General features: G+C 60.3%; 1 protein-coding gene across 18 annotated transcripts in view; it reads left to right on the plus strand.

Annotated features, from left to right (window-relative positions):
* Positions 1-20,266, plus strand: part of MAST3 (microtubule associated serine/threonine kinase 3) — a 35,514-nt gene that overhangs the window by 9,062 nt on the left and 6,186 nt on the right. For 5 of the 18 annotated variants that reach the window (XR_009223132.1, XM_058563735.1, XM_058563750.1 and 2 more), the window contains exons 1-21: positions 3,851-3,984; positions 4,316-4,375; positions 6,472-6,560; positions 6,639-6,711; positions 6,883-6,903; positions 7,423-7,501; positions 7,911-8,071; positions 8,253-8,328; positions 8,615-8,824; positions 8,909-9,010; positions 9,296-9,428; positions 10,874-10,935; positions 11,340-11,425; positions 12,168-12,376; positions 13,000-13,138; positions 16,245-16,377; positions 16,539-16,704; positions 17,178-17,279; positions 17,963-18,085; positions 18,917-19,026; positions 19,851-19,987. Coding sequence is in view for 17 of the 18 variants with exons in the window: in XM_058563735.1 (XP_058419718.1) it covers positions 3,896-3,984; positions 4,316-4,375; positions 6,472-6,560; positions 6,639-6,711; positions 6,883-6,903; positions 7,423-7,501; positions 7,911-8,071; positions 8,253-8,328; positions 8,615-8,824; positions 8,909-9,010; positions 9,296-9,428; positions 10,874-10,935; positions 11,340-11,425; positions 12,168-12,376; positions 13,000-13,138; positions 16,245-16,377; positions 16,539-16,704; positions 17,178-17,279; positions 17,963-18,085; positions 18,917-19,026; positions 19,851-19,987 (2,360 nt within the window). In the remaining variant the exon portion in view is untranslated. Of the gene's footprint in view, positions 1-3,850; positions 3,985-4,315; positions 4,376-6,471; positions 6,561-6,638; positions 6,712-6,882; positions 6,904-7,422; positions 7,502-7,910; positions 8,072-8,252; positions 8,329-8,614; positions 8,825-8,908; positions 9,011-9,295; positions 9,429-10,873; positions 10,936-11,339; positions 11,426-12,167; positions 12,377-12,999; positions 13,139-16,244; positions 16,378-16,538; positions 16,705-17,177; positions 17,280-17,962; positions 18,086-18,916; positions 19,027-19,850; positions 19,988-20,266 lie in introns of those variants that run through there. The other 13 variants (XM_058563743.1, XM_058563737.1, XM_058563745.1 and 10 more) reach the window with 10 other exon arrangements.

The raw sequence follows: 20,266 nt of genomic DNA on the forward strand, positions 1-20,266 counted from the left end.
AAGGCCTGGGCAGAGCTAGGGGAAGAGGCACCGGGCAGTGGGAACTGCATGTGCAAAGGTCCTGAGGCAGGACTGAGATTTTTAAAGTCTCTGTGGCTGCCTTGGGGGAAGAAAGGTCTTCTAGGGACAGGGGACAGGAGTGGAGGTGGCAGAGGCAGGAAGATGAGTAGGGCGACATCGGGGTAGGAGATGGTGGGTCCTGGACCAGGTTGTGGTGTCCAATAGGAGGCAGGGCCTGCTGTTGCCCCCATTTAGCAGAGGAGGAAACTGAGGCTTAAGACCACAGTGTGTTGTCTAGGGGCACCTGGGAAAGAGTGTCAGGCCAGATCTGATTCTAGGTCCTTGGCTTCAACCCCAAGAGAGAACAGGCTGAGGGGAGGGACCTGTGGAGAGCAGCTGAGCCAGTTCTACCAGTAAGAAATGGAGGCCGAGTGTTCAGGGCTCTAGCAGAGGCCAGTGGGCTGCCTCACTTGCCACCAGGGGGCAGCAGATCCACATCACCTTGGGCCAGGCAAGGAAAGGGGCCCCTGCCTCCTCTGGTCCAAGCCCCCGAGGAATAAGCCTACATTTGTCCCCCAGCCTCCAAAGCCCCATGGGTCTGGCCCCCTGGGTCCGGCCCTTGAAACCCCCCTACCTCCTCCCCATCCGTGTCCCTATTGCTCACCTTGTTCTAGCCATGTTCTTCCTGGGCTGCCGGAATGCAAGCTGATCCAGCCTCAGGGCCTTTGCACTTGCTGTCCCCTCTGCCCGGAGCTCCACTGCCTCCTTTCTTCGTTTGTCAAGTCTCCATCAAGCCCTCAGATGGGCAGCCTTCCCTGACCACCACGCCCCAGACCCCAGTGACATCCATTACACCCGTCCAGTTCCCTCATCTGGACCCTGTCCAGGGTGTGAGTTCCATGTTTTCTTGTGTGATTATTGGGTTGTTTTTCTCGCCCAGAGGTTTCTCACCCCTTGATGGCCAGACCTGGATCTGTCCCAGTCATCCTGTATCCGCATGTGGGGCCTGGTGTGCAGCAGGTGCCCAGTTAATGCTTGTGGCATGGAGAAATGGGCAGCAGCTGGGAGGGCTCCGCCAGTGGTGGTGGGAGTTGAAGAAGGCCCTGAGCTGGGCCCCCGTGGACAGGGGAGCGACCAAGAGGCTGTTCCTGGTGGGAACAGCATTGTCGGAGGAGTGTTGCCTCTGGGGCCTTGCACGCCAGGGATAGGAAGGATTTGGATTTTCTGCCGAGGGCACTGGGAGCCATACAGGGTATGGGGCTGGGAGGGGCATGGGCAGCGCTTGGGCAGGTGGGAAGGGCCAGGGTGGTCAAAGACGGGGTCGGGGGTGGGGGTCTGTATGCCCCCTTGGGGCTCCGCTGTTGACGCAGTCACCAGCACAAGCAGAGCGAGGCAAAGTCCGAGTCACAGACAGCGTGAGGACCCGAATCTGGGCAAGGGGTCACCCGGCACTGCGGCTTTGCTGTGAAAGCGGTGAGGAACCGTGGAGGGTGCGAGCAGGGGAGGGGCGTGGCCTGGTGGGCAGGGGGCTGGGCTCAGCTGGCCTGTCCCGGGAGGCCTTTGCTGTGGCCACAGGCCCTCTGGATTGTCAGCTGCGGCCCTGTTGTGCAGAGGAGGAGCTGAAGCCAGCGGGGCGTGGGAGAAGCTGCCGCTGGGCGTGCCAGCACAGCGGGCGTAGTGGGGGGCGTGTGGGCGGTGCAGGGGCAGCCACGGTGGGATGCGGGGCAGCTCCTTTGCCAACTGTGTGAAGGAGTGTCCCCCGCACACCTGGAGGGGGGCTCGTGGGCACAGCCTGCAAGCAAATGGTGACACAAGATGTGGTGTCATCCCCACTTGGGTCCCCAGACCTGTAGGACCTCGAATTCCCCTCCTCCACAGTAGGCTCTGTCCCCTGCATGTGGCTCAGGCTGAACACCTGAGGGTGGTAGGTGACCATTCCCATCCTCATGTCCACATCTGACCCCCCAGCAGGGCCTGTCCCTTGGCCTCAAAACAGGTCCAGAATCCACCCACTTTTCTCCACAGCCACACCCTGGTCCAGGCCTCAGTGTCTCCCTCCCAGACCCTGTTACAGCCTCTCACTAGCCTCCCGCCACCTCCACTCCTGCCCCTGACAGCTCTTGTTCCCCATGGCAGACATGGGGGTGGTTTACAGACATAGGTCACACAGACCAGGTCACACCCCTCCCCTGCTCCCATGTCCTCCATGGCTCCCCATTGCTCCTACAGGAACACTGCACTTCTCCCGCAACCCACGGGGCCTGCATGCGTAGCCCTCCTGGCATCTGCCCTTCAGTCCTGCCTCAGGGCCTTTGCACGAGCTATGCCTGGGACACTCCTCCGTGGCTGGCTCCTTTTCCTTCTCAGTGTCTTGGCTGGCTGCAGTGTCACCTCCTCAGAGAGGCCTCTGGGCTGAAGTTGTCCTCTGCCAGTGTTACCGTGTTCTTTTCCTCCCTCAACTTCAGTGTTTGAAATTAACTTGTTCATTTACTTGTTTTCTGTTTACTCTCTGCCTCCCCCACCATACCGGGGGCCCTGAGGGCAGGGATTATTGGTGACCTGGTTCCCGCTGTGTCCCCAGGGTTCAGCACAAGGGCAGGCACACAGTAGGGGCTCAATCAGCATTTATTGAGTGAATGAATGGCCAGATGTGGGTGTTTGAGCCCCGGTCTGGGGGACCTGGAGAGCATTCCTGGGGAGATACCCAGTAGGTGTCTGGGCCACAGGGCGTGGCACCTGAGAGTGACACTGGGCATGGAGGGGACAGGGTGGGGAATCTGAGAGAGGCTTAAGAAGCAAAATCGGTGGCAAGAGGGACGGGGGCAGGGGCAGGGCTACACAGTGGGCAGCAGCACCCACTCGGTGCCTCAGTCGCCTCTTCTCAGATGCGGGGCCGGGGTCCAGCATCAGTCCTGGGCCTGTTCCCAAAGTGTCACGGGGCTTGTGAAGGGGCTGGGGCTGTCGTGAGACGAGGAAGCATTAATTCACTGCCCACCGTGTGAGACTTTGCTCCTTCGCAGTGAACACTACCGTGCCCCAGCCCTGTCCCAGGTGCTTTCTGTGCCTCTGTTCTATTCCATTTTCATGAAGGGTCACGTGTACGTAGAGAAACAGAGGCCCGGAGTTCAGCCTGATGCGAACACTCACTCACCGTTTACAGGCACTGTTGGAGGCGCCGGTCAGCCCCGTTCTCTTCCCATTTACAGTTAAGAAGACTGAGGCTTGAGAAGTGAAATCAGGCGTCTGCTTCCTGACTGTAGCCAGGCTGATGGCCTTCTCCATCACACAGACAGGCGTGCCAGTCCAGTGCTGGGAGATGCTGGGACCCCGAGGACCCCCAGCCGAGGGAAGACAGAACCGGACAGACACTAGAGAGAGCTTCCTGGAGGAGGGGACGCTGGATTTTGCCAGGCAGGAAGGGCATTCTAAGGAGTGGAGCCAGCGTGGGTGCGGTAGCGGGAGCCAGGCCGGGCCGCTGCGTGGGTCTCGAGTGCCGCACTCAGGAGGGGTCAGCCCCGGGGAGAGAGGGGCGTCATCGGATTTACATTTGGAGGGATGGGACCCAAGTCCCGACATCCTGGTGCCGCCGACGCCCCGCCCCTCCGCCGCGGCCCTGACGACGCCCCGCCCCTCCGCCCGCGGCCCTGACGACGCCCCGCCCACTGGCCGCCACGCGGGTAGGCGGCCTCGCTTCCGCGTTGCTCGCCAGGCCCCGCCCCCGCCAGGCCCCGCCCCCGTGCTCGCCTGGGCGGGGTTCCCGGCTGCGCTCCGGGGCGCGCGCTTCTTCCTGGCCCCCCACCCCGGCCCCGCGGCGCGCCCCCCGGCCCGCTCCGCCGCGCAGGTTCCCCGCGCTTCCCGGGCCTCGGGCGGCGGCGGTGGCACAAAGAGAAGCAGCATGTCCGACCCCAGCTACTGGACGGCGGTGGCGGCGCCCGGCCACCGGAGCCGCCTGGCCAAGGGCGCGCTGCTGCAGCGCTCCAAGAGGTAGGGGGCCCGCGCGGGCAAAGGCGCGGCGCCCGGCCGAGCAGACACGAGTTGCCAGAAGTGCGTCCCGGCGGCGTGGCAAGGGCTACTGTGTGCGGCGTAGGAGGAAGGGGGAGCACGCTTTGGGGATCGGGGGATCCCCTGGGGTCTCAGGCACCCTCCTTTTGCCTCTCCTTACCCGGACTGGGGTGTCTGTCCGCCGGGGTCGCAGCTGCGGTGGTGACAGAGGCAGGGGGAGTTGGGACTGAGTCAGGATTCGAACCCGGGTCTCTGGGGCTAGACAGACCTGGGGAGGAGCTTCGTGGAAAAACTGAGGCTGTTCTGTCCCTAGGGCCCAGTCAGCGGAAACGTTGGTTCAGAAGCAAATATTTGCTGCAGGAGGCTGTTGCAGGTGGGGTGTCAGGAGTGCACATCATGGTGTTTCCCAGTCCCGGAGCAAAGACTCTTGGAGTCTCAGTTTCCCCTTTTGAAAAGCAGAGAGGCTAAGTGAGGGCTGTGGGCTCTACTGGACCTGGGTTCAGATTCTAGCTCAGCCACTGCCCGGCTGTGTCACCTCAGGCAGTTCCTTAACCTCTCTGTGCTTGGGTATCTCATCCGTGCTGGACTGGCGCATTCTGAGAGGGGAGCACAGGCAAAGGCTGGTCGTGGGACCAGCCGCGGAAGAACCTTGAATGCCAAGTCCAGGGCTTAGACTCTTCTCCCAGATCCTGGGGAGCCACAGAGGCCTTATGGGCACCTCAGGGATTGGGTGCAGGCAGCTGGCCTCAGGACTCTGTTTTGTGTCATATTCTCATTCTCTGTTGTACCACACTGGTGGTTATTGAATGGGTAGGCAGCTTCTCAGGATCCTGGGCCTTCTCCAGGGAGGGCTGAGCAAATAGTCAGCGCTCATGAGATACTTAGGAAGTGAACAGATGATGCCCAGTCTCATTTCAGACCGCAGATTTGGCTGTTTTCAAGAAAGCCCCTCCTGAAAGCAGGAGAGAGGTGGCCAAATGTTTTTCCCAGATTCGGTTGGAAGTGAAAACTGATGTAGTGGGTGCGGCCTGGGCGAGAGGAGCCAGGTGAGGGCTGGGAGAGGATGTAGGACTGAGGACTGGTGGGTGGGGGTGGGGGGTGGAGTTGGCAGGAAGTTTTGCAGGAACCTGTGGGTTTCACTTTTGCTTCTGCGCCTCAGACTAGAGGACAGTGCCTGTGGCTGGTGACATCTGTGGCCTCAGTTTCCCAGGCTGGGAAGTGGGTGCAGCTGGTCTCCTACCTCCTGGCTTGTTGGGATGGGCAAATGGTGGTGGTTTAATTCTCTGAGGAGGCACTGCCTGCGCTCCCGCCGTGCACGCCAGGGCCCGTGAGCGTGGTTGGGAGAAAAATGATGATATCTGTACCTGCGGTAATCGCCCAGGCCTGAGGCTGAGCACTGTGTGTGGGCTTCATCGGTTCTTCCCAGCACTTTGCAACAGCCAGACTGTTGGAGAGGCAGCCACGCATGGAACCATGGACAGGTCCTCCCTGCCCGCCTTCCTTGTTGCCCTGGTCATTTGCTGACTGTGCTCTCCCCTGCCGTGGCCTGCACTGTGCCTTCTGCCTGGGACACTGTTCCTGGCCCTTCGAGGCCCGAGGTGTCATCCCGCATGCCCTGTGCAGGCAGCTCGCCCGCGGCTGAGCTGCGTTGGTGGCTGGGGCATGTGGGCTGCTGCACTTGTCGAGCACACAGAGCGGTTGCTGGGCGACTGCTGGGGGGGCGGGTGGAGGGGGGATTGTGTCGCTCCTGACTTCCTCTGCCAGGGCAGGGGCTGGGGCTAGGGTGCGGGTGGGAGAGGCTGGGCAAGGGTGGGAGTGGCCTGGGCCGGGGGTCTGGCAGCCAGAAGAGCTGGGATGGAGGGAGGAAAATGTGTGGGCAGGAGTTTGGAACAGGAAGGACAGGACTCAACTGTGAAGGATGTTGACTTTAGAGCTTTTAAGGGTGAGACTGGCATTTTAGGGGGATCTTGGGGAGGTAGGTTGCCGAGAGATTCGGTCAGTGGCCCTGGGAGAGAGGGCATGGAATGGAGTGGGGGCCTGCCCCACCCCCGCAGTGGGCTCGAGGGTCCTCTCCATCCTCTGCATCACTTGCCAGTGCTCCGGGCAGCGGCCCTGAGTGGGCAGAGGTGTGAGGGTGGAACGGAGAACACAGCAGCCTGAGAAGGTGGGCGGGGGCTGCTGGCTGAGTGCAGTGTCCACCAGGAGGCCGAAGCACTTCGTGCCACCACTGATGGTCACAACGAGAGCAGTAGTCTTAATGATAGATAACATTTGTCAAATTTGACACCCCGCTGGGCCTTGAAGCCTGGGCTGAGGGCTGTGGGGGAGTCCAGTGGGGAGCAGAGTGGGAGGAGTCGTAGCCCACCGCCCGTCTGCCCCAAAGCCGTGCATGTGCTGCGGCCTGGGCACGCGGTCCTCTGCGCCCGGGGCCTGGGCCGGCGCCTGACCTTGTCCCCCCCTCGCCCACAGCTGCCGCAGCGGGAACCGCAAGAGCCTGGTGGTGGGAACGCCTTCACCGACCCTTTCCCGGCCCCTGTCACCTCTGTCGGTCCCCACTGGTGAGCGCCAAGGCAGGCGGGTGGGCACGGCGTCCTGTCTCCACTCCCGCTGACCCGGCTTCCCTGCCTCTTCCTCAGCAGGCAGCAGCCCCCTGGATAGTCCCCGGACCTTCTCAGCTGCGTCTGCCGTCAGCTTCCCCTTTGCCCGGAGGTGAGTGGGCCCTGGCTGTGGGAGATGGCATCGGCAGCACTGGTGAGGGGCCAGGCATGTGCTTGGTGGCTGGACCTGCCTCCTCATTCGCCTTCTCCCCTCCCCGGCCCCTGCCCTGCGGTGGTCTCTCCCTCTGGCTTCCGCCTCTGGCACACGCATGGCCTTCCGCAGCCACGTCCCGCACACGGACAGGTAATTTCTACGAGTCCCTGGGAGGAGGAGGGCGGCGCGGCTGGTCCAAGAATCTTTAATTCACTAAAAATCATTAATTCACTTAAGAGCTGGTGGAGGACCTGTTGTGTGCCAGGCATTTAAATGTCACTTATTCATTCAACAACATCTTTTGAGCGCTTGCTGTGTGCCGTGCCCTATGCTGGGGGCCTAGGAATGGGAGGCTGGACTTTGGCCCTCAGGGAGTCCTCTCTGGTGGGGGCAGCCAGCATGTACTTTAGCAGCTGCAGCTCAGAGAGATCACAGCTTTGATGGGGGATGCCCTGCAGCTGGACTCAGGGAGGACTTCCCGGAGGAGGCGTCTGAAGGATGAGGAGAAAACATGTAGTGGACTTGCTCACCCAGAATCCCTGTCCTTGGCTTTATAGAAGGTCTTTCGTCCAACGGGGCCACAATCAGCCCACCCCAGTGTCCACCCTCGGTCCTCACACACCGCAGGGGCTATGCCTTCTTTCCAACCCTTCTGGTTCTTCTCTCTAGGGCTGACGGCAGAAGATGGTCCCTCGCATCCCTCCCGTCTTCTGGCTATGGAACCAACACGCCCAGCTCCACCGTCTCGGTACCCACAGTCCCAAGTTGGCGGGCAGAAAGGCGGGTGCGAGGTGGTGGGGGGGGGTGTCTGGTTTTTTTCAAGGTGTCTGATAGTCGTCCAGTTAACAAACATCCCCATTCTGGGCAATGTGGGGTCCCTGAGAGGACCTAGCCTAGTCCCCAAGGAGCCCCTAGTCTGGGGTATACAGATATCTCCAGCCTGTGGGATCAGGGCCTGACGAGAGGGGGTCTGCCAAGGGAGCAGGCAGGGAGGGCTTCCTGGAGGAGGGGGCATCAGAGCTGGGGTTTTGAGGGCTGCATAGGAGCCAGGCAGGAGAGTGCTACTGTCTGATGACCAGCAGGCAGCCTGGGCCTTGAAGGGTAATGCTGGAGTCCTGGCTATGGCGCTGACCATGGCCCTGATACCCTCCTGCTAGTCGAGCTCATCCTCCCGGGAACGCCTCCACCAGCTTCCTTTCCAACCGACACCAGACGAACTGTGTTTCCTGTCCAAGCATTTCCGCAGCTCAGAGAGCATGGCTGACGAGGAGGGCGGCCACCGCTCACCCCGCCTTCGCCCCCGCTCCCGCAGCCTCAGGTGGGCCTCGACTTCTGGCCCCAGCCCCAGCCCCTCCCTGGGTTGTCTTTGGGACCTCCACCTCTGTCCCTGACCCGGCCCGAGGCTGGCCTCTGGCCCTTGGTCCTCAGCCCTGGCCCAGCCCCCTCCGCTGGGCTGGGTTTCAGGTCCCATGTCACAAGATGACCACCCCCACCCCCAGCCCGGGACGCACGACGGGGACCTTCGACAACGAGATCGTCATGATGAATCACGTGTACCGGGAGAGATTCCCCAAGGTGGGCGGCGCCCGGCGCTGGGCTGGCCCAACTCCCCTCCACGTTGCTGTCGCTCTCTGTCCTCTTGGCTGTGTCCCTCCTCCGTCGTTCTGTCCACTTCTGTCTGTCTCTGTCTCAAGCCCCCTGGTCTGCGCATGTTGCTCTCCCCCCGGATTGTCCAACCCCACGGGCCCCATCATCATCTCCCCTCTCCCTCCCCAGCTGTCTCTCCCGTCCTCCTCTGCGCATGTCGCTCCCCAGCCCTGTCCAGTGACCAGGTCGTCGCATCCTCTCTCACCCCGCCCAGGCCACGGCGCAGATGGAGGGCCGCCTGCGGGACTTCCTTGCTGCCTTCTCGCCCGGCGCCCGGCTGGCACTGGCTGACGGCGTCCTGGGCTTCATCCACCACCAGATCATCGAGCTGGCCCGCGACTGCCTGGCCAAGTCAGGCGAGGCGCTTGTCACCTCTCGCTACTTCCTGGAGATGCAGGAGAAGCTGGAGAGGCTGCTGCAGGATGTGCGTGGGTACTCGGGCGGGGCCCCGGGCGGGACCGGGCAGGACCACAGGCCTGCGGGTGACACGCCACCCACCTGCCCCCAGGCCCACGAGCGCTCGGACAGCGAGGAGGTCGGCTTCATCGTCCAGCTGGTCCGGAAGCTGCTGATCATCATCTCGCGGCCAGCCAGGCTCCTGGAGTGCCTGGTGCGTGTTTTCACGTGTGGCCGGGTGCAGGGTCCTGGCAGAGCTGAGGTTGGGTCCCAGATGGTCCTCCTGGGATAGAAGAGACAGTTCCCATTGCGTAGGATTTTGAGAGGGACACGGCGTGTCGCCAGGCTGGGGTGGGCTTTCTGGAGAGGGGGCCAAGAGCTGAGACCTAGGGGACAAGTTGAAGCCCCTGGTGAGGGTGCTCCAGGCAGAGGGAATGGCATGTGCAAAGGCCCTGAGGTGGGACCAAGGCCTGACTGACCAACCCCTCTGCAACCCCAGGAGTTTGATCCTGAGGAGTTTTACCACCTGCTGGAGGCTGCTGAAGGCCAGGCCCGCGAGGACCAGGGCATCAAGACCGACCTGCCGCGGTACATCATTGGGCAGCTGGGCCTGGCAAAGGACCCCCTCGAGGGTAAGCTGGGGTAGGGCGGGAGGTGAAAAGAGGAAACCGAAGAGGGGCTGGGGTGGAGCCGGGATCCCAACCCAGGCCCATGCCACTCCAGAGCCACCATACTGTCCTTCGTTTCTCTGCGGCCCTGCTCTCAGCCACCTGGGGGCCCGCTGTGGGGCGAGTGCCAGGGATTCTGGGGTCAGGTGGCCGTGAGTCAGACGCCCTGACCTGCCAGGGCCTTGGAGCCTCGTGTCCTCAAATACCAAGTCGAGGTGGGCCAGGACACCAAGGGCCCGCCGTTAGCACTGGCCTCCATGTGGTCCTGCACGTTCGCAGAGCACTGTCCCCATTTCACGTGACCGTGGCCCAGGGGGGACTCGGAGTGGGCCAGGGCAGCCCGTGGGCGCGGCCAGTCTGGTCAGGAGCTTGCCACACAGCCGGGACAGGGGCACTGAGCTGGAGCTTGAGGGCACTGGGCCGGTCCGGGGAAGCTCTGGGAGGAGGTGGTGTGCACACTGGGGCCTGGAGGATGGGGGGACAAGGTGCAGATCTGGGGGACGGGGACAGCAGAGGCCTGAGGCAAGGCCGCAGGCGGGGGTGTGGCTAGAGCTGGCAGGGAGGGCTCCAGGGCCCAGCCACGCTGCCAGTGTCCGTCGGGCGTCATTGCTGTGTTGACCCGGGGACCGGGCTGCAGCTGCCCCCATTTAAAGCTGGAGGGACTGAGGCTCTGGGTGGATGAGGTTGAGCAGGGTTCAGACCCAGCCATGCTGAGACCGGACCACTTGTGGACTAGCCATGTGGCCGCCACCATCCTCCTGTCTGTTCAGTGAAGATAGTGCAGGTGGCACTGTGGGTGGCCCGGGTATTAGTGGAGGCGGGAGGTGGCCAGACAGGTGGCAGCTGAGACCGTGGGGGCAGACCCTCTGCCTGGCACCCTGGGGGCCACTGAGGGTGGAGGGGACCCTCAGTCCTGAGACTCCACCCCTCCACTCCAGCCCTGCTCTGTGACCACAAGACACTGTCTTCATTGCCACCATCACGGCTTATGTTCACTGGCCACTCACTTGGGGCCACCCCTCTGTCAAGCTCTGGGGCCGGAAAATAAGGGGGCTTCTCCGGGCTGTGCCCTGAGCTGAGGAGGATGTTAGGAGCCGAGACCCAGAGGGCCTGCGTCACAGCCCATGTTCACAGGCCCAGGGCTCAGAGCCAGGATGACGGCTGAGCATTCTGGAGCCTGGGCTTCCCACTAGCCCTACTAGAATGTTCCTCAGTTGTTGCTCGGTCCAGCCTCCTGGGTTTGGCAGAGACCTGGACACAATAGGGACTCAATGACAGTGTCATGGGAGCTGGTCAAGGGAGCACTGCGTCCCCAGCCCAGGATGGGCCCTGGAGGCCTCTGGAAATCTCTGGGTGATGGCGGGGCAGGGCATGGAGGTTCCATTCAAGGCTCCTCCCACATCTTGCAGAAATGGTGCCTCTGAGTCACCTCGATGATGGAGGACAGCCACCAGCCCCCGAGTGCCCGGAGGTAAGTCGCCGAGCTTTGGTGCCTCCACCTGTCTTGTTCTTTTCAGTGTAGACCAGGTGGCCATGGGAGGGGCTGGGTTTGCTGAGGTTTTGCATATAGTAGGTGCTTAACAAATGCCTGTGACTTTGGGGAGAAGGTGGGGGCAAGTGAGACTGCCCTGCTGTGGAGGTTGGGCAGGGCAGGGCTGGAGGGGGCGCTGGAAAGGGGAGTTTTGGAGGATGTGTAGGAGTTTTGTGGAAGGAAGATGCAGCTTGCGCAAAAACTCAGAAACTCAGAAGATGAGTTTGAGAAGTTTAGAGGGAGGAAGAAGCATCGGGCGCCAGGAGCAGTGGTTGGGACTAGGGGTCAGGAGGAGCCGGACCCGCTCTTGGTGGCGCAGGCTCCCGAGCCTCCTTGCCGTGCAGAGCCGTGCCCTGGTCGGCGCCTCACGGAGGAAGCCGTGCGAGAGCGACTTCGAGACCATCAAACTCATTAGCAACGGGGCCTATGGGTGAGTCCTGGGGTCCCCACAGACCCATTTCTCAGGTGCCCATGGGGATGGCTGAGTCCCCGGCAGCCCCTGAGTGTGCAGACAGGGAAAATGAGGCCTGCAGAGGGAAGTGGGCTTCTCTGGGATCCAGGCCCTTACCTGCTGCAGGCAGAGGGGGCTCTCGGGATGTGTAGGCTGAAGATGACCACACGGTGGCAGTAGTGGGCAGCGAGCAGTATTTGAGCTCCACTTTGACAGGTTTGCGTGGGGGTGGGAGAGAGGAGTCCCTCAGGGCATAAGACCAGCCAGAGGGGCCTGGAGAGGGGGCTCATGAGTTCCAGGCACTCAGCGGCGGGGGCGAGGCTGTGGGTCAGGGGGTCTGGGGCCCAGGACTTACCTTGTCTATGGCTGGGAGATGTTCGGCGCAGTCTCACCGGCTGTGCAGAGGCGGCAGGCTCCAAAGGGCTGAGAATCTGCTTATTTGGGCTGTCTTTAAAGCAATTTGAGTTTGGTGCCAGTGGGCTTTGAGCTAACTGGTCCCAGTCTGCAGTGAGGAACTAAACAACTTAGGGGCCATCTTTGGCTCATTTGATTGACACCAGGGAGGGCGGCTTAAACCCGTGGCGGGCTGCTTTGGGAGAAGGTGTCCCAGGTGTGGGGTGCAGCACAGGCAAAGACCAGGCGGGGCGGGTTCTGGGCCCAGGTTAGGTCCCAGTGCCTGCTGGGGCCTGGATCTCAGGCCTCAGCAAACCCGGCCCCCCAGGGCTGTCTACCTGGTGCGGCACCGGGAGACCCGGCAGCGCTTCGCCATCAAGAAGATCAACAAGCAAAACCTGATGCTGCGCAACCAGATCCAGCAGGTCTTCGTGGAGCGCGACATCCTCACCTTCGCTGAGAACCCCTTTGTGGTCAGCATGTTCTGCTCCTTCGAGACCCGGCGCCACCTGTGCATGGTCATGGAGTATGTGGAAGGTGCGGTCACGGGGGCTCACGTGCCTCCAGCGACGGGAGCTCACCCCCGACTGGGGAGAAAGTCCCTCCTTTGACCAAGCTGGGGACTGCTCTGTCCTCCATGGGGCCCCAGCTTGCCGTGGGGGACCCACAGTCTGTGGTGGGGGGCCCAGCCTTGGGAGGTTGGGGCTTGGGGAGCCCAAAGAGGAGGGTAAGGGTGGTACCCTGGGGGGTAGGGGAAGGGTGGCCATCCTAGATAGGGGGACTGGTGGGCAGAGGCTGGAAGCTGGAAGTCAGAGCAGGGACGGGAGGGAGATTGGGCCGGGGAGGCCAGGGTGGTTGGTGGCCCGGTAAGGAGTCACAGGATGGGGTTTGCAGCTCAGGAGAGAGCCCAGCCTTCGGGTCAGGGCAGAGAGGTGCCGTTACAGAGGTGCTGCCAGGCAAGGAGAGGGAGCGTGCACTTAGAATGCACCAGCTGTGTACAGGGGAAGGGCTGCATTTACAGAGCTGCTGCCTTGCCCGGTTCCCCACCCCAACTCAGGACAGACTGGGGACACTTTGCAGCAGGTGGGGGAGGGTGCGAAGGCATTGGGCACGGCTGCAGAGCGCGCCCGCGGCCTCTCTGAGCGTCTTCGCCTCTGCAGGCGGCGACTGTGCCACGCTCCTGAAGAACATGGGCCCGCTGCCCGTGGACATGGCCCGCATGTACTTCGCCGAGACAGTGCTGGCGCTCGAGTACCTGCACAACTATGGCATCGTGCACCGGGACCTCAAGCCTGATAAGTGAGCCCGCGTGAGGCTTCCGCGGGGAGGTGGGGGGTGGGCCTAGAGGGGAGGTGGGGCCAGGGTGCTGCAGGGGCGGGGCTTGGACAGCGCAGGGGCGGGCCCAGGGGTGGGGGCGGGGCCGGGCTGCGCAGGAGCCCCGCCTGTCTGCATTCAGCTGACGTGGGTGGGGCCGCTGCTGGCAGGAAGGCAGGGAACATGCGCGTGTTGAGCACTTGGTGTGTACAGAGGAGTGTGGGTACTTAATACGCATCTCCTGTGTGCAGGGGAAGGACAGTGCACTTCTGAAGGTGGTGCCAGGCAAAGAGAAAGAATGTGCGCTTACGATGCACAAACTGCTCGGGGAAGGGGACTGCACCCTCACAGAGCTGCTGCCACCCGAGGGCAGAGAGCATGCTCTTCTGAGGCCCCAGCTGTATGCGGGACCTTGTATGTGAAGAAAGGGATTGCATGTCTTGAACATCTGCTGTGTATTAGTGTGGGCAAGAAAGAGAGAGAACGTGTTTATTGAAAGCCTTGGGATGTTTATTTTATTCTAGCATCTGGTAAGCACCTACTGCATGCCAAATCCTCTGTGGGTGACTGGGAGACACAAGTGTAACTGTGAATAATTTCTTAATGGTTTGTAACCCCTACATAATAGTCAAAGCACTGTATCCTGCATTTATTGAGCACCCTGCTGTGTACAGAGGAAAGGGCTGCCCGTATATTGAGTGTCCCCTGGATACGAGGCAAGAACCACACGTTTCTCAGATACTTGCAGTGTGGAAGTGTAAACATAGGCATTAAGAGCTCTGCATGTTTTCAGGGCATCTTGTAGTTTGGGAGTAGCTTAAAAAAACAAAGCAAATGTGTATTTGGCACCTGCTGTATACCTGAGCCTGTGCTGGCACTCTGAGGAGCCCACATGAGATTATGACTAACTCTTGGCACACTGATGATTCTCTGGGGTTTAGAAAGCATATTTTTTAGCTGGCATGTATTTATTAGGCACCAGCTGTGTATAAGGTGATCAGAGCAACAGTTACGAGGCAATGACTGTGTGCCAGACCCAGAACACATCAGCAGTCTTTTGATAAAGTTTTTATTTTGAGGTCAGCATGCACTGAGCTCCTACTGTGTGCCAGGTGCAGGGCAGGTATCTCCCCCCTTCCTCAGATGGAGATACTTGCCATGTGGAGGTATAAACATGAGCATTGATAGCCCTGCAGGTTTCCAGAGCACCTTGTAGTTTGCAAGGGGTTTAGAAAACAAGCAAGTGTGTATTTGGTGCCTGCTGTATACCTGGGCCTGTGCTTGACACTCTAAGGATTGTGCCCATCAAGCCTCTGTGGGATCATCCTGGGGTGGGGTGGGTCCTCCCAGTGTCTTGGGTCAAACCCCAAGGCAAGACCTGCCTCTCCCAAGCTCAGGACCCTCATCTGCAAGACGGGGCAGGAAGCTGGCCAGCCCCGAAGGTGAGGGAGGGAGAGGCGCACACAGTAGGTGCTCGAGAAAAGTAGTTTTTCCTTTTCACTTTGGAAAATTTCAAATACACCAGAAGTTGAGAGAAGGTGCGTTAGTTTGCTAGGGCAGCATAACCCAGTACCGTAGACCAGGTGGCTTATATGGCTCTGGAGGCCAGAGGGCCAAGGTCAAGGTGTCAGCAGGGCTGCGCTCCCTCAGGGTGCCCGGGAAGGGCCTCCTCCAGGCCCCTCGTGGCTTCTGGTCGTTCCTTGGCTGTGGCCGTGTCATCTGATCCTTGCACGGCCTTCCCCCTGTGCACATCTGTGTCCAGATCTCCCCTTTCTATGAGGACACCAGCCACGTTGGCTCAGGGCCCCCACCCCGTCTGACCTCAGCTAATTACACGGGCAGTGACCCTGTCTCCAGTAAGGTCACATTCGTAGTTCCTGGGGTTTAGGACTACAGCGTGTGAATTTGGGGTACACAGTTCAGCCCTGAACAGAAGAGTGCAGTGCCCCACGCCCATGCTCGGATTCCACAGCCGCCAATGTGGCTGAGCCACAGCTCGGCCAGTCCTGTTTCCTCCGTGTCCCCTTGGTCCCCCCCCACCCCAAATTGATGATTTGAAGTAAATCCCAGGCATTGTATCATTTCATTTGTAAGAAGGAAAACATTTTTGGATAGCAGATATAGTCATTGTTCAAGAAATGACCGTTTTTTATGTGGGGGCATGCCGTAGGAACTCAAAACCCTTGGCTGTCTTGACATCCGAGGCCCCAGGCCTGCCGCAGAGCCCAGATGTTCAAGGTTCTGGCCGCATCTGGGAGCTGCACCGAAGGTTTCTGTCTGCAGCTGGTGTACACAGCGGTTGTTGAAGAAATACCCCTTATTTTTAAAAAACAGTAAATGCACATAACAGGTGCACAGAATTATTTCTTTATAGAGTCGAGGTACACAGTAGGTGCCAAATAAATGGCTCGTCAGACAACTTGGATGTACACAGTGAGTTCTCTAGAACTTTATTTTTCAGTGGCAGATGTACCCATCCATCAGGTGCCTGAAAACGTGACTTGATAAAGACGGTGTGGATGATTCTGTCGCTTAACAAGACGTTTATATGCTGGAGCTCGTGGGAGACGGAACAGCGGCGTCCATGGTGGGCGTGCAAGTTTAAAAACGGCGCACTCCTGAGGGGCATAGGACTATTTCTGTACACAGCAGGTGTTCGAGACATGTTTATTTTTCAACAAGGGAGGTAAACAGTAGGTGTTTGCAAAGTGTTTAGTTTGTCAAAACAATGGACGTGTGTGTAAAAATCTACTGTAGATCCCCCAGCAGGTGTTCAGGAGATGTTTTAACACACAATAGGGAGATGCTGTGATTCCAGGAAATTTATTTTTGCACAGCGGAGTATACAATAGGTGCTCACTAGCAACACCAGACGCACCCAGTAGGCGCACCGAGATGTTTGCCAAATTCGCAGTACTGCCCAAGACCGGCTGGTCGTTTCTGGGACGCGGCTGTGCACAGGAGGCGCTCTCTGATGCGCTTGGCGTCCGCCCTGGCGGGGCCTGCGGCCTCGGGTGGAGCCAGGCTCTGGGGCGGTGGGAGTGGCCGGCGCTGCGGGCCGGCGCTGAGCGCACCACCCGCCTGCCCGCAGCCTGCTCATTACCTCGCTCGGCCACATCAAGCTGACTGACTTCGGCTTGTCCAAGATCGGGCTCATGAGCATGGCCACCAACCTTTACGAGGGCCACATCGAGAAGGACACTCGGGAGTTTGTGGACAAGCAGGTGTGTGGACGGGCGGGGTGCGGGCCGCCCCCCTCTGTCTGCAGCCCGAGCCCCGGGACACGGGGAGACTGCAGCAGAGGGGGAGGATGGACTGCCCCCGCCGCTCGCGCCCCTCGTCCTGGCTGGGAGCTGGCCTCAGTTTCCCTCTTCCACCTGCCCAGGTGTGCGGGACGCCTGAGTACATCGCCCCCGAGGTAATCTTCCGCCAGGGCTACGGGAAGCCGGTGGACTGGTGGGCCATGGGCGTCGTCCTCTACGAGTTCCTGGTGGGCTGCGTGCCTTTCTTCGGAGATACCCCCGAGGAACTCTTTGGCCAGGTGGCCAGTGGTGCGTTCCCCCTCCTAGCCCCAGGTCCGAGTCTCGACCCCACTGGGCTCTGGGCAGCCATCCCCCTATCTGTGTGGATTGGGCACCTGCGATGTGCCGGGCCCCGGCTGGGCACCAGGGACACGGGCAAGGGCAGGACAGACAGCAGGGAACATAAGTAAGCAAATTATAGAAGAATCAGAGGCCAGAAATGCCAGGGAGGAACAGGAGCAGGAAGTGGGCAGGGGCCGGGCAGGGGTGTATTGAACAGTGAGTCACGGAGGCCTCGCTGAAGCCACGTGTGACCAAAGACCTGAGGGAGCGAGAGGGAGCCATGGAGATAGAAGAGGGGAAGGTGCTCCGGGCAGAGCGAAGGCTGTGAGGTAGGACCAGGCCTGGTGTGTTGATGGCTTGGAGCACAGTGAGTGAGCGGAGGTGGCGGGAGGTGCTATGAAGGGCTGTCCCCAACCCGTCACTCCCTCCCCTTGTTTTAGATGAGATCATGTGGCCAGAGGGGGATGAGGCCCTTCCAGCTGATGCCCAGGACCTTATCACCAGGCTGCTCCGACAGAGCCCACTGGACCGTCTGGGCACTGGTATGTAGGTGTAGGTGTGGGTGGGGCCCAGGTTGGGGGGATGGGGGCTGAGGTAAACTAAAGTTCTACCTGGGAGGCTGCTTGGAGGAGGGGGACTTGGAGCTGGGGTTTTGAAGGATGCATAGGAGTTCACCAGGAACTAGCACAAGATCTTGAAGACATAGCAGGTAGCTGAGTCTGGTACAGACAGGGGCCACTGAGGCTGAGTGAGTATATGAGCCTGCAAGGATAGTAGGGGCTGTGTCCTAACATCCTCAAAGGCCCAACCCAGTAGATCCTACTGTCCCAGTTTTCCTAGCCACCTAGAGAGTGGTTAAGGGACCGTTTGAAACTCACACAGCCACCTGTCATTCAGCCACTGTGGGTCTTGTTCATAATGAAGCTTCACCACAGGAGGGGACTGTGCAGGCTGAGGTTGGGGACCAGGACCCCCTCACACTGTCGCCTCTGCTCCCTGGAGTCGAGACACGTGGGAAAGACGGGAAGGAAGCCCTCCCGAGGCTCTGGTTTTCTCGGGGTGGTGGGGCCGCAGGATCCAGCAGGGGCAGAGCAGGGCCGGGGTCGAGCCCCAGCGCAGCTCCTCTCCAGGCCCCTAAAGGGCATTGGCCGGGTGTTGGCTCACATTGGCCGGGGGGGGGACAGGGGCAGCAGGGGGGCCATGTGCTCAGCGGGCATGTCCGCAGGTGGCACCCACGAGGTGAAGCAGCACCCCTTCTTCTGGACGCTCGACTGGGCGGGGCTTCTGCGACACAAGGCCGAGTTCGTGCCGCAGCTCGAAGCCGAGGACGACACCAGCTACTTTGACAGTGCGTGGGGGTCCAGGGCGGGCTCTGCTGTCTCACAGCGCCCTGGGGCGGGGAGGGGCTCTGCCGGCGCCTCCTGCCAAGCCTTGCGCCGCGCCTGGGCCTGGAGCTTCCGCCTGCCCGAGCTTCCTGCGCACCTGGGGCGTGTCTGCGGCAGCCCCCTCAGGCCTGTCGGGATTTCCCGTGTGTCTGGGTTCATGAGGCCACAGCACTCCCTTGGGTTATCCAAGGGGAAAACCAAGGCACTGAGTGTGGCAGGCCCTTGCCTGGGGTCCCCCGGCAGCTGCAGCCTTCTGAGTGTCTGTCCCCGACCAGGCATGGAGCCCTGTCTGTCACACAGGACAAGGGGCCTGGCACTGTGGGTGGGCTCAGACAAGTCTCCCTCTCCCATTTTGGGGCTCCAGCCAAACATAGAATAAATGCCTTTGGTTTCCAGCACCACCTCCAGAATTTGTTATATGATCTTGGGCATGTCAGAGGTCCTCTCTGAGCATCTGTTTCCTCTTCTGTAAATTGAGAAACAAACTTTATATTCGAGGTGCACAGTTTTACCTAATTCTGAGTGACCTATCTCAAGGGTAAGGAAGCTGAGGCTCAGAGATGAGAATTCCCACCCATGGTGCCACAGCTTTTGGGGACACAGCTTGGATTTGTTTGCCGATACTCTGCTATCCAAGCCTCCTGTGGTCCCTAAACACACCAGGCATGGTTTCACCTCAATGCCTTTGCCCTGACAGTGTCTCCCCGCCTGGGACGCCCTCCCCACGTCACCCCACAGCCCTCGTGGCTACCTCCTGGCATCAGGTGGGCTGTACACGCCCTTCCCTCCCACAGCGCGCTCGGAGCGTTACTGCCACCTGGGCTCGGAGGACGACGAGACCAACGACGAGGAGTCGTCTGCAGAGATCCCTCAGTTCTCGTCCTGCTCCCACCGGTTCAGCAAGGTGGGCCTGGCCCTAGACGTGGCTAGCGCTCAGGAAACACTGCGAGGTGTTTGGGTTTTGGCCATTTTAAAATGTGTGATTCAGTGGCATGTAGCACATTCACAATGTGCAACCGTTACCTCCATCTAGTTCTGGAACATTCCATCACCCCAAAAGGAGACCCCAGCCCCATGAGCAGTCACTTCCCCTCCCCCTCCCCCAGCCCCTGACGACATTCATCTGCTCCCTGTATCTGGGTTTGCCTGTTTTGGGCATTTCATATAAGTGGGATCACACACCGTGTGGCCCTTTGTGCCTGGCTTCTCTCGCTCAGCACAATGTTTCCGAGGTTCGTCCACGTTGTGGCGTGAGAGCTTCCTCCCTTTCTATGGCCGAATGCTATTCTGTCGTGTGGCTGGACCACGTTGTGTTTATCCTTCATCAGTTGACGGGCGTCTGGGCTGTGTCCACTTGTGGGTGGGTGTGGCCAGTGCTGCTGTGCTGGGTGTCATTCCATAGCCTCATAGGCTTAATTTAAGTTTCTTCCTTTGTTTATAATTTGATTAAAACCCTGCGGCACTGCTTGTGGGCCTGGGCCCCAGGCAGGATGTCCTGGTCGTTGGCTGTGGCCCTCTTGGTGGCCGGGCCCCTCTGAGCCTCAGTGTCTTCCTCTGCGCGGTGGGCTCACCGTCTGCCGTCTTTCGGGCTGTGCTGAGCAGAGATGTGAGGAAGCATCTCCCAGGGAAGCATCAGGCACGAAGGAATCGCTTAGCTAAGCCGGCTCCTCCCCATGAGCATGGCTGCCTGCTCCGTTGTTGTTACTGTTATTTTGTACTGCTTCCCAGGTCTACAGCAGTTCTGAGTTCCTAGCCGCCCAGCCCACCCCAACCTTCACCGAACGGAGCTTCAGTGAGGACCGGGAGGAAGGCTGGGAGCGCAGCAGTGAGGGGGAGTACGGCCGCCGGCTAAGCACCGATGTCCGGTAGGTGGGCTGGAGAGTATAAGCAGATCCAGCTTCCAAGCCTGCTGGGAGATGGAGCCACAAAATCTGACATTGGAAGGAGCTTCCCAGTGGCCCAGTGGAAAAGGGTCAAACATATTGGCCAGCTTGTCAGACCCCTGCCAGCCTGGCCCTATCATCACTCGCTTTGACTTTGCGTTCTTAAGCATGCCGAATGTAAAGCAGCTGTGCACCGTCTCACTGCTAGGCTTTTGCATGCACTGTTCCCAATGCCCAGAATACCCTTTGCTAACAAACTCC

Source organism: Diceros bicornis, chromosome 20, assembly GCF_020826845.1.
Source record: "Diceros bicornis minor isolate mBicDic1 chromosome 20, mDicBic1.mat.cur, whole genome shotgun sequence".
Taxonomy (NCBI): domain Eukaryota; kingdom Metazoa; phylum Chordata; class Mammalia; order Perissodactyla; family Rhinocerotidae; genus Diceros; species Diceros bicornis.